Source organism: Aedes aegypti, chromosome 2, assembly GCF_002204515.2.
Source record: "Aedes aegypti strain LVP_AGWG chromosome 2, AaegL5.0 Primary Assembly, whole genome shotgun sequence".
NCBI classification, from domain to species: Eukaryota; Metazoa; Arthropoda; class Insecta; order Diptera; family Culicidae; genus Aedes; species Aedes aegypti.
Window position 1 is genome coordinate 127763858 of NC_035108.1, and position 13079 is coordinate 127776936.

Sequence of the window (13079 nt, forward strand, 5' to 3'; positions counted from 1 at the left end):
TCTTCAAGATGTTTGAGAAGAAGTTCGCGATCTTTAAGAGTTTCCGGCAAAACGCGACAGTCTCCTTTCTTTGCGATTTGGAAGAAAACCTTGATTCCCCTAATGGAGTTCAAGATCTACTGGCTAAAACCCCCAAATTCGAAACAACTGATCACGATAGGCGGCACTCTTTGCTTCCTCACTTGAAACAAATAGCCTGGGCTAGAGACTGCTTAGATTTGGTGTTCGGAAAATTGGTCTAGAGCATCGAACTGATAGCTCGTTTCGATGCAATTATCAACATTATCCATTTGGAAGGAAGCGTGCATTCCGGAGAAACGTCCTTTCTTCCATTCTTGCCACGTTTAATGACAGTTTTGAACCCCACTTTTTTGGAAGGAAGTTGTGAATTCAGAGATTCACCCTTCCTTTTGTGTGTAGTTGCAACCATGAATAAACGAAAGAAGACGAGACTTTCTAAGAGGTTTTTTTTTTTCTCAAGACGGTGTCTAAGAAGGATTTCCATCGCTAGCTTTTGTCAACGGGTCCAAAGAAAAATCAATGGCTTGGGTCCAAACAAGGATCGTGAAGGGATCAATAGTAGAAAAAATAGTACTGAAAAGTACTGTTTTAGTAGCACTGAAAAGTAACGTCAAACGGGGTATCTTGCAACAGGGGAAAACTTGCAACACTTCGACATGTAACCGAATTGTCGTTTCCTTCAGCCTTGAATTAAATTATTATATTTTATTCCGCCGTTTATTGACCTTAGATATACAACAGAAGATTTTGGCGAGGGTTTGGGTATTGTTTATTTTTTGGTTGGTTTGCTGGAGGTGAAAATCATATTACACGTTGGATTGTGTAAAATTAATGCTGAAAAACGTTCCTCGCACAACTCAAACGGTAGAAATATGTCATTCGAGGCATTTACTATTAGTAACATTACTTAGTAGTGTACAAATTGACAATATAAAAGTTTTGATATTTTGATGGTTAAACACTATAAAAATTCAAAAACGTTTTTGACTACCCTTGTGGGGTAACTTGCAACAGCAATTTTGATCTCAATTGTTTGATATTTCTTGACTTTTGTCATCGAAAACACATGAAAAGGCAAAATTGAGCGTATATTTGTTGAGTAACATTAAAATTTTGCAGCTCAATCAATTCAATTTACATTTGGTACTAAATATTAATAAATCACGTAATTTTTAGATTTAGTGTTATTTTCTTCATGCAAATAATGAATAATTTTGAAAAACTGTATAAAAATTAACTTTTAGATCTGCCACTGGGAACGTTCTACATAAAAAATGATGAAAGTTATGTCAAAACACCAACAGAAACCATTTTAAGACGCTTTGTGATATGTCACTTTGATTTAAATATGTATAAGTTATGTGAAGTATAACCTAAAATACCATTGTGTTTGTAGAAAAGTTGCAAAACGTTTCAATTGCTTTCCAATAAATTCAAGACTTTTAATCAATAATAATTAGTTTTCTAAGAGTAGAGTAGCCTGTTTGTGATTATTGTCATACTTTTCCTGCAGAAAATTATCAAATGATCATAATAACATGATTTAGGTTAAGTTTTCAATAGTTTGCTTCAGATAGCACTGATATCAGGGGTAGCATTAAAAACGTATATTTGTCGTCTTTCCTGATCCCAGAAAACAAAATACTGACAAAATTAATACAGCGTGGTATTCTTTACGTGGCGATTAGGGTACTAGATGGTTTTTGTTTCATCTGTATCCTCAAATTTTTCATCCATATAGCTTTGAAGTTGAAAATTGTTGCAAGTTACCCCGTTTGACGGTACCTTTTTTATTTTAGCATCGAAAAGTACTGTTTTTGTAGCACTGAGAAGTACTGTTTAATTGCTTTAGGCCTACCTTTTGACTGCAAGCAATACTGACTGCATCATCCCGAATTTCTTAATAGATTCCATTAGAGATTAAATCAGAAAAATCGTTTACGAGTTGTATGCTATATTTATCTGGAATTTGAATTCATTCCGCAATAAATGTTTCAGAAAATTATCACTCTGACAGGAATTTTGCAAAAAAAAAATTGTGACGGTTTCGCCTGAGGTGGCTTAATTACTTCCATCAAAAATTATGACTGAAATAAATTTTCAGAGGTTCTGTAAAAAATCGTCCAGGAAACTTTGCAAATGAAGTGTTTACGAAATAAGCCACAAAACCCTCTTGAAATGATAGAAATTTTCTATTTGGTATTGAAAATTTCTTTGCAGGTAGAACCAGACTTGCAACTTGCGATACATCAGCTCCCAAGGTTTGCAACCTTTTGAAACATATTACCGTTCTAGCTTCGGTCAATCAATAGTTTTTCAAAAAATAAGTTGAAACCGGATGTACATGATTCTCTAGCTACGACTCTGATTGGTTCTCACCAAGCACACCGGGGGGTGTTTGGTGCAATAGTGTGTTTAATACTGCTGCGGGTTGACTAAAAATGTGTAATTGCGCGCCAGCCAGCGAGAGTCTGCTTTGGTAATTGTGTGTCGTTGTCGTCGTCGTCGGCAGCGGCGGCGTCGTGATTGCATCTCACGTTTTTCCCATGTTCATACTTTGTAGTGGGAGTTCGTCTCCAAAAGAGTGGCCCTCCCCCAACCGCGCGTGTAAATCGTTGGCACCGTATCATCTGGAAGAGCGGCGGAACACAATGTGACTAAGTTTTGTAATGCTGAATTAGCGTTGGCGTTTCGTCGTTACATTCGGTGTAAACAGAAAACATATGGAAAGTGGAATGAAGTGGATACATTTTATTGGAAAATTTGAATTATTAAGAGGAGATATGACATGTAATGTTAATGAAGTCGATATATACGACTCAGAAGTGATCAACGTAACTTGCTACACAAGAAGAAAATCAAACTCTATAGAGTTGCAATCTGGGAGTGTCGTGAGAACTGCGGTTTGAGTTTTCGATTCGGATTAGAGTAGGGAATCGGAAAGGAAAATGAGTTTCACTTGTTGAACGGTGCAACGTTCCCTGCGTGTACTCGTGGCCATGCCAATGCGAAAATATCGACCCACATCGACGACGTCCGCCAGCTGTAGTAGTAGTAGCAGTAGCAACAGCACTATAACAAATCTGACCGTTACGAACGTGACACCGACGATAACGACCCTGGCCGGCGCCACAAGTCTAACTCCTGCGGTACCACAGCACCATCATCAAGTTGCTGTTGCTACTGCCGCCACTGCCGTTGCCGGAACTGCCCAGCGAGTTGTCCACCATCATCACCATCACGCGGCCAACTGCAATTTGAATCTCATCACCAACGCCGCTGCAACTGCCGGAGCATATCAACCGGTCAATCCGCAGCCTCAGCCTCAGCCGGCGCCATTACAGCGAGCCACCGCTATCCATCCGGGACCGCCACCGATTCTTGATCCGCTTCCGCTTTGTCTCGATGCCAACGGAACGTATCTCTGCACCGCCTACAACCCACGATGCTACATCATACAAAAGGTAATTGTCTCACATATCATTTCTCTGAATGCTTCCTTTCCTACTGTACACCGACTGGCACATAAAAAAGAACCATATTGATTGAATCGAACCGCTCATGTCATAAAATTAGCACTTTGATGTTCGATTTGTTCAACAGATTTACGCTTCGAGCGACTCCCACGCGATCGTTTATGTACCAACAACTTCAGGCGAGGGGCCAAGGAGGGCAAATGATGCAAATGCCCATTGTTTAAGCTGACCATATCGTAAAAGCAACAAAACGGAACAAATCAAGACCAAAATGTGGGATATTTTTAAAAAGTTTAATAGATTTATTTTATATTAATTTTTAATTTTAACTTGATATAACCTCTCTACTGGCAACTTCATTGTTTCACCACAAAAAGAAAAAAAAATAATTCGCCATAACTTCTCAGTTTCTCAATAGTTTTGCACCATTTTTCCATAAGTTCTCAAAAACAAATTCTATTTTTAGAATTTGTGTCGATATTGACCATTAGTCATCTGGTTTAGAAGATATTCCGATATTTTTTAAAGGACCGAATTTAAAATTTTTTTGGTCGTTTTTTATTTTTAGTCAATTTGTCAAAAAAATGAAATGTAGGCTATACAATGACAGATAATAAGGAGTTTCTCTGAAAAAATCATAGTGGAAGGGGTTGTAAAATGAACCTTAACCCTGATATATAGTTGTATATTCAATGTTCATTTTACCTGCACTATGTGGGTAAAATGGACAGCTGTTGGTGGTAAAATGGACATCATCGTGAGCAAAACAAATATTTTTGACAATTTTCATTGCATTTCTGAAAATATAAAATATACATAATTTCTAACCCCCCCTTAAAAAAGAAATCTTAAATTATTAGAATTGACGCATATCATAACGATATTCACTTCACTAAGAAACCTCAAGCTAAAAGTTACGTCAGTTCTAATTTTCAGGCGTGTATTTCTAAAGCCTTAGTTTTCGTTGATATTTTCACTTCAATTGCCCTCCATATCAACTAAAACACTTCAATTTATGCTCTAAATCAGTGTTTCCCAAACTTTTGTGGCTTTCGCCCCCTTGAGGACAATATATTTTAGAATCGCTCCCCTGATATGTAATTCATATTTTTGGATTAAATGACCTCTTTACTTAGAGTTAGTTAGAGTCCGCGGCTACAAAGCAAAGCCATGCTGAAGGTGTCTGGATCCGATTCCCGGTCGGTCCAGGATCTTCTCGTAATGGAAATTTCCTTGACTTTCCTGGGCATAAAGTATCATCGTACCTGCCACACGATATACGACATTGCATCTTTGGCAAAGAAAGCTCTCAGTTAATAACTGTGGAAGTGATCATAAGAACACTTATCTGAGAAGCAGGCTTTGTCCCAGTGAAGACGTAGTGCCAAGAAGACGAAGAAGAAATTTGAAGTCATTTCAGCAATATTTCATTTCATTCAAATTATGTGGGATCCAAATACCAAGCAAATTTTCTACAAATTATGTTATTTATTTTCTGTTGGACAAAAAATCGCCTAAAAATACTCTGAGAAATCTAAGAAACAGTACAATTGTTCAGTGTACTAAAATCAAAACCGACCAAAATGTCACTTACATCGCGTTTGGGCCTTTTAATTAGTAGGTAAGAGACAAAAGATAGGAAAAATTGGCATAGCCTCCTGTTTTACCTTAACACTTCAGTCGCTGCGCTGTTGCATTTTGTACAACGCTGGTAAAAATAACTCGCTTTTCGTTCACAACACCAGCGTGGTGGTTCTGACGGTGGTCAACCACGCGACGACTGGAAGGTTAAAGAAACGTTATCATCATTGTGATACAATTTACAATTGAAAAACCTTGAACTTTTATACCTTGCGAGAAAAGATGTTTTCTGATAATTCTCTGGATAGTTTCATTTGGCATCTGCATATAGTAAAGTTGGCGTGAAAGTTTAATCATTACTGGATCGTAATTGTATCATAAAATGTCACTTTCAACGGCTGCTTACATGGTTGTCTGAACTGTGAAATATGCTTTGCAATAAATCGCAAGCCACGCTAAATATAGGAATCAATAATCCTATCTTTCAGTAAGGATCCCCAGCGTGAACGCGTAGGTGGTTTCTACCCTATCAGACGAAGACGTAATCGTCTATGTCGCCGGTTGATTAAACATCATTGAAGACGTCACAAGGTATTGCGAGTATGTTTGCTACGAAAATACGTTTTATGATGCGAAAATTTAACAACCAATCATCAACAGAAGTTCACCCAAGTGAATGAGGTCAAAACATCCTTAAGAGGTCGCCTATGAGAAAAAGAAGGAGGAGCCAGAGCAAGAGACATAATATGATATATGGTAATATTATCAAATCGTTCACGAATTTACGAAAAGATTGTTGTTTAAATTACGATATACCTCCCGGACGAGCTGCAGAGAACCCTACACTCAATCCTTACCCAATCCTTCAAAAATTGTGACCACTAACCTCGAGTTGCCACGAGTACCCTGGCTCCATCCCGTACTAATTTGGTCACTCAAAAAGTCAATACATTGTAAATAATACAAAAATGAATTTCGGCTCCGTAAAGCGTTAAACGCAATTGAGCCTCACATAAACGAATCAGTAAAAAAAAGAAAAGATTGTTTTGCAGGTTACACATCAAATTTCAATAGATTTTTTCTCTGACATCTTAACTTATTTTTTCCTGGACTAACTTTTAATGATGTTGAATTGTTATTAAATTCAAAGAGAGATTTTTTTCAAAGATTATTGAGTAATGAAACAAGGGCTTCTCAAGGAGTTTCTGGAAAAAAACATACAAATAGATGGAGTTGTTTAAAAAATAATTTAAGAAGTAACATTTGCAGAAACCCCTAGAGCTATTTTAAAAATAATCCAAGTATAACAATGCTTGGAGGATGGAGGTGTATAATTCCTGGCCGAATCCACAGAAAACTTCTGGAATTATTTATGTAGACATTTTTGGAGCATCCTGTGGAATATCTAAAGAAAATCTTGGAATCCTTGGAATGTTTTGAAAAAATAGTTATACCCAAAAGAATTTTTGGAATGCTATTACTAATTCTTTTCAAATTGGTTCTCACTCAAAACCCAGGGGAAAAAACGCACGAATACTGAGAAACATCTTGCAGGAATCGCTGAGAACATTCAGGAAAGTTTAGAAGACTTTCTTTAGTAGTTTCTAGTGTAAGTGCCGAAAGGAATTGCAGTACATATGTCTGGAAGAGTTTTAGAAGAAATCTTAGGAAGAATTATAGGGAATGTTCTCTGAGATATCATAAGTCAACATTTCGGATACATTTCATTGACAGCCCCTGGATAAATTCCCTGAACATGAAAAACTTGGTATTATTCCTGGAGAAATTCAAGACAAAATACCTAAACGAAATTCTTGAGAACTTCATGAAGGTTATTAGCGAAATTCTTTGAAGAACTTCAACTTCAAATAAGCTCATGAAAACTTCCTGTGGAAATTTTTGAATTAGTTGATGAAAGATCGTTTGCAAGATTTTTTAAATGTTGAATCAATATAAGGTAGGTGTTTCCTAATAGGGAACCACTGTGGCCATAAATGGTACACTTTCCCTATTTGAAGAAAAAAAACTTGTGGAATTTATGAAGAAATTCATAGATGAGTCTCAGAAGCAGCACCTTTAGCCATTGTGTGCACTTAAGAACTTTCGCTAGTTCACTTGTACAAGCTTAGTAAATTGGTGTTCGTTTCAAAAACAAAGTTTAAAGGTTTAATATTCACAAGTCCATCAGTTTCAGAAACTATGATATTGCTAAGAAATGCTTCTGAAATTTAATTATTGGAAAACTGGTACTCACATATTCAATTTATGCACAAAGATTATACTATTGAAAAATTAAGAAAAAAACGTAGTATAGTAACAGAAGCGTGATGCCATTGAATCTCTTTTAATCTGTCTATTATTGAACAATGAGAATGATATTTAAGCGCTGTAATTTCCAACGGATATTATTGCCGGTGGAAACATATGATATATGATTATGATATAATTGATTTGATTTCACTCAGCAAGAAATTCAAAATGTTTCTGTCACAAACCTGTTGGTTATCGTAAATTTTCCTCTAGTAAAATGGCATTTATTTCATTTTGATTAAATTTAATAATTTTAATGTTATTCCATAAACTTGTTTGGGGTTGGTAAATGGCTGGGCATGGCGTACCATTGGTACCTCGCGTACCTGAAGGAATAAAATAGACCCCTCTGTGCGGTCCTTAGCCTCTTGCCCAGCAACTCCCATCCCTACTTCCTCGCGGTACTGGCTGGGGTACGAGTAACCTTAGGGAAGATCGGGTAACCGTCGTCCGAGTGCCAGAGAAGGACTCTATGCTAAACTGTGCACTATGGTCCTCCGAACATTTAGGGGGAATGGTCCTCCGGAAATCTAGGGAGTTGGTGTCAGGCCCTGCATGCCAGCCGTAAAAAAATCAAGCAACGAATAATTAACAAGACAATATGAACCGGGACAATCGGCGAAGACCACAGCGACGTAAAGGGACTAGCGATTAGAAGCTCGGTGCGTGGAACTGTAAATCTCTCAACTTCATCGGGAGCACACGTATACTCGCCGACGTGCTGAAGGACCGCGGATTCGGCATCGTAGCGTTGCAGGAAATGTGTTGGAAGGGATCAATGGTGCGAACGTTTAGAGGTAACCATACCATCTACCAGAGCTGCGGCAATACATATGAGCTGGGAACAGCTTTTATAGTGATGGGTGATATGCAGAGGCGCGTGATCGGGTGGTGGCCGATCAATGAGAGAATGTGCAAATTGAGGATCAAAGGCCGGTTCTTCAATGTCAGCATAATAAACGTGCACAGCCCTCACTCCGGAAGCACTGATGGTGATAAAGACCAATTTTACGTGCAGCTCGAACGCGAGTACGACAGCTTCCCAAGCCATGACGTCAAAATCATCATAGGAGATTTAAACGCTAAGGTTGGCCAGGAGGAGGAATTCAGACCGACTATTGGAAAGTTCAGCGCCCACCGACTGACAAACGAAAACGGCCTACGACTAATTGATTTTGCCGCCTCCAAGAATATGGCCATTCGTAGCACCTACTTCCAGCACAGCCTTCCATACCGATACACCTGGAGATCAACACAGCAGACAGAATCACAAATCGACCACGTTCTGATTGATGGACGGCATTTCTCCGACATTATCGACGTCAGGACCTATCGTGGCGCTAACATCGACTCTGACCACTATCTGGTGTTGGTCAAACTGCGCCCAAAACTCTCCATCGTTAACAACGTACGGTACCGACGGTCTCCCCGGTATGACCTAGAGCGGCTCAAGCAACCGGATGTTGCAGCTGCATACGCGCAGCACCTCGAGGCTGCATTACCGGAAGAGGGTGAGCTGGATGAAGCCCCTCTTAAGGACTGGTGGAGAACAGTAAAAGCAGCCGTCAACGATGCAGCTGAGAGCAACGTCGGGTACGTGGGACGGAGTCGACGGAACGATTGGTTCGACGAGCAGTGCCAGTTGGTTTTGGAGGAGAAGAATGCAGCGCGGGCGGGCATACTGCAGCAAGGGACCCGGCAGAACGTGGAACGCTGTAGACGGAAACGGCAACAGCAGACCCGCTTTTTTCAAGAGAAAAAACGCCGCCTGGAGGAGACGGAGTGCGAGGAGATGGAACAGCTGTGCCGGTCTCAAGAAACGCGTAAGTTCTATCAGAAGCTCAGCGCATCCCGCAACGGCTTCGTGCCGCAAGCCGAGATGTGCAGGGATAAGGATGGTAGCATCTTGATGGACGAGCGAGAGGTGATCGAAAGGTGGAAGCAGCACTTCGACGAGCACCTGAATGGCGCTGAGAGCACAAGCAACGAAGGACGAGACAACGGAGGAAATGCCTTCGTCAGCACTGCGTAAGAAGGAAACCAACCAGCCCCCACTTTGAGGGAGGTTAAGGATGCCATTCACCAGCTCAAGAACTATAAAGCTGCTGGTAAGGATGGTATCGGAGCTGAACTCATAAAGATGGGTCCGGAGAGGCTGGCTATTTGTCTGCACCGGATGATAGGCACAATCTGGGAAACAGAACATCTACAAGAAAGGCGACAAGTTAGATTGTGAGGATTTTCGAGCGATCACCATTCTAAATGCGGCCTACAAAGTATTATCCCAGACAGTAGCGCAACCAGGATTTGGCTCTAGGGGGGGTTTTGTGAACTTGAAGATAATGTGTTTTTGGGAGAATGAAACGAGGGTAAACATTTCGAACAGAAAAATTTAAAAATATAGCTAAATTAACATTAAAGAAAAAACGTAACACCATATGCAAAATTAAACTTTTTTCGGCATCCATTTTTATATGAATTTTAAATTTTATACGAATATGAAACGCTAATCTAAGGAAATCTGTTGTACCTGGTGGAATTTTCCAAAAGTTTTCCGAAATACGTTTGTTGTATATGAGTAAACCTTTAAGTATCAAATATCATTAAAAAGCTTTCAATAACTCTTCGTCTGTTCTGTTCCTTACATACGTTTTCAAGTTTTTCAACGAAAAATGATATTTCAGTGCAAGTTTCAGTAAGGAGTATTGAAACTATCATCAGCAGTTTGTCGATGGCAAATCAGCATTGCAGATGTTGAAGCATTTCCAGAGAGTAGACGAAAGTTTGTTATTTTTCAGCTTAGCAACGGAACCACGATCTCCCTCGATCTTTCCTAAGATTTTTATTTGTGATCGTTAAAACTAAAGAATTGCTTCTCCAGAAATTCACGTGCTCTCAGAAGGTCATAAATAGGGACAATGGAAATTTCACGGAAGCTGCTAAATCCTCAAATTTTAGCTTTCGCCGCGAAATTTTAGGAACCCCGTAAAATGCCGCGAAGTTAGTTAAATTTGGAGAATTCATGTGAAAAACACAGTGAATTCCATTATTTGCTTATGAAATTGGTTTATTCATCTCGATATTCATCGAAGCTCTACCAAACATTTTATAACCGTTAAGGTTTACCTTGGTCGTCTTTTTGGCTTGCTATTTTGGTTTTAAATTTTCCATGCAAAAATATTTGATTGAATTCTGCTTAATTTACACATATGAAGTCTGTTTTTACTAAAAATGTGTATTTTTGGGTAAAATATAGCCAAAATTATGGGACCTCGAAATCTTAAATTTATCACCTTGATCACAAGCAAAATTTAAATAATTTTGCCGCGAATTTCCTAGTCACAAAATTTGGCTAAATTCTGAGCCAACTAAAATATTTTTTAAAGCATCGAATTTTACCTTTATCAGCTTTTTAAATGGTTTCGGTATGCATACATTCCTGCATATTCGTTTGAGAGACTTCTCATCAAAAACATCTAGGTTATTTATGAAAAAAGAGAGCTAAAGAAGGTTTTTGAACCCCTAGAAGGTCGTCAAATTAGCCACATCTTAGAACAACATAATTGTGCATACAACTTACTGCTCCGGTGTTTGTGGATTTGAGTGTTGAATTTCAAAAATATATTTGATAGTTCTTTCAAAAAAATTCTGCTCTGGGGGGGGGGGTTTGACCCCCAAAACCCCCCTTGGTTGCGCCACTGATCCCAGATCATCTTCCGTCGTCTGTCACCTGTAGTAAACGAGTTCGTGGGAAGTTATCAAGCCGGCTTCGTTGACGGACGATCGACAACGGACCAGATCTTTACTGTACGGCAAATCCTCCAAAAATGTTGTGAATACCAGATCTCAACGCATCAAAAATATCCAGTCTATTCTTAAATATTAAAAGTTTTTCTGGAAAAGGGCCCCCGCAAGACAATGGCCCCTGGGCCCTCACATTTGTAAATCCGGCCCTGTGACATATGCTCAATGGAACCGGCCATCTGATACCTCGTGGTCTTTTGTCCAAACACATATTTTAAAATGGTCGTGGTCTTACATATTAAAGCATCAATTGATTTTATTCGTATATTTATTTCCCCTTTCATTTCAGTTGACGCCAACGCCCGTTAGTTGCATAACGTACGAGCTGACCCCGGTGGCGGCTCCATTTGCGGCACTTCCGGCGACAAGTGTATCCAGTGCGGTAGGTTCGCCAGCCTGCATCGAAGAAATCATCGAATATCCTAAGCCACATCCGGCAACGGTAGATTTCGTCCATCAGCCGCAGCATCATCAGCAACCTCAGCAGCAACAGCAGCCTTCTCATCTTCATCATCATCCGGTGCCACAAGTGGTGCACTACGTAGATGGTGCGACTAGCAATGTAATAACTCCCACCAGTAGTGGCTGTGGTGCAGTTCTTGTGAACCCTGTGAATGCTGCATCGAGTGGCAGTGCAACCGGTGGTCACAATGAGTTGCTTAGTGTGATCGAAGCAATTGGGGCGGGTTCAGCTGGGGGTGGTAGTGCGGCCAGTTCTGGGGGAACAAGTGCCGGCGAAGTGATACCAATCATAGCTTCAAGTGGTACGAATTTTACGTTTATCGGCAACAGTATTGCCACGACTAGTGCTGGCGTAGCAGGGGCCATAGTTCCTGCGGGGTCCGGTTTGTTAGGTGCCGGAACGATTACTAGTATGCAACCAGTAGGATTAGGAACAGTTACCAAAGTACAAAGTATGCTTCAGCCGGCGACGCTGCAAATTGCCACCCCAGTCGGAGGAAATTATGCACCCGGTGCCAACCCAGGTGAGTCAAAACATTATGTTTATCAAACTATAATATCATTTGTTTATCTGTTCGATTAATTTGTTATAAATTTTCAAAATGAACGCATAATGGTAAAAGACTATCAACTACAGGCCTGCCCAACCTCTCTGAAAAAATTGGGGTGGGTAATGTCTATTACATTACCGCGGGGTTGACGTAGAACTACGATGATTAATAATTTGATTTGTCATGTGTATGAATTTGTAAGTGGTGCTAGTTTTGTGTTGTTATTGATCGGATGAAGTTTTCAGAAGTTAACTCTTTTTGGACTCATTTTGGAAGTCTTGAAAAGAACCATTTGTCGTTCTGTGGTTACGAGAACCAGTGTATGGTGTTCCAGGAATAATGCCAGATGATTGAATTTGTTTGTTTGGTCGTTGCTTCCTTGTGTTGCTTGGTTGGGTGATCGGTTTCTGGCTCCAGCTGTAGTTCGCCAAACTCCTCCAGTAGATTAGATGTTTGATAGCTCGGGTGCTTCGATCGTGATAATCGATAGAATCGGTCCAGTGCTTTGGTCTGTAGCAATATCCATTGCATGAGCATTTAGGCTCTGTACATTGATACTCATCAATATGCAGGCTGGGCCGCTATGATCCAGTATTTAACGTCTCAAAGCGTCACTAATCGATGATTGCCTAAGCGCTACAGCTCATTCCTCAAGTCAACCCTTGGAATTGCTGTCTTTGGCGTGATGGAACTGGGAAGAATTGGTAGAGTTTGTCAAAAATAGTCCTTGCAGTGAAGTAATCCGCGACAAACCAACATATACCATTTGCTGATCCTGGCTTTTGTCATAGTCGTACACGACCTCGGGGAAAGTTCCACCTTGCGACTTATGAACAGATAAATCACAGGCACTAACCATCGGGAACTGAATGCG

At 40.0% G+C, this 13079-nt stretch overlaps 1 protein-coding gene across 2 annotated transcripts in view; it reads left to right on the plus strand.

Annotated features, from left to right (window-relative positions):
• LOC5573995 (la-related protein CG11505) overlaps positions 1 to 13079 on the plus strand; it is a 117411-nt gene that overhangs the window by 13604 nt on the left and 90728 nt on the right. Inside the window, exons 2-3 of one of the 2 annotated variants that reach the window (XM_021842312.1) lie at positions 2585 to 3485; positions 11482 to 12178. In XM_021842312.1, coding sequence (XP_021698004.1) covers positions 3021 to 3485; positions 11482 to 12178 — 1162 coding nt within the window. In that variant the 5' untranslated portion in view covers positions 2585 to 3020. Of the gene's footprint in view, positions 1 to 2584; positions 3486 to 11481; positions 12179 to 13079 lie in introns of those variants that run through there. The other variant, XM_021842289.1, reaches the window with a different exon arrangement.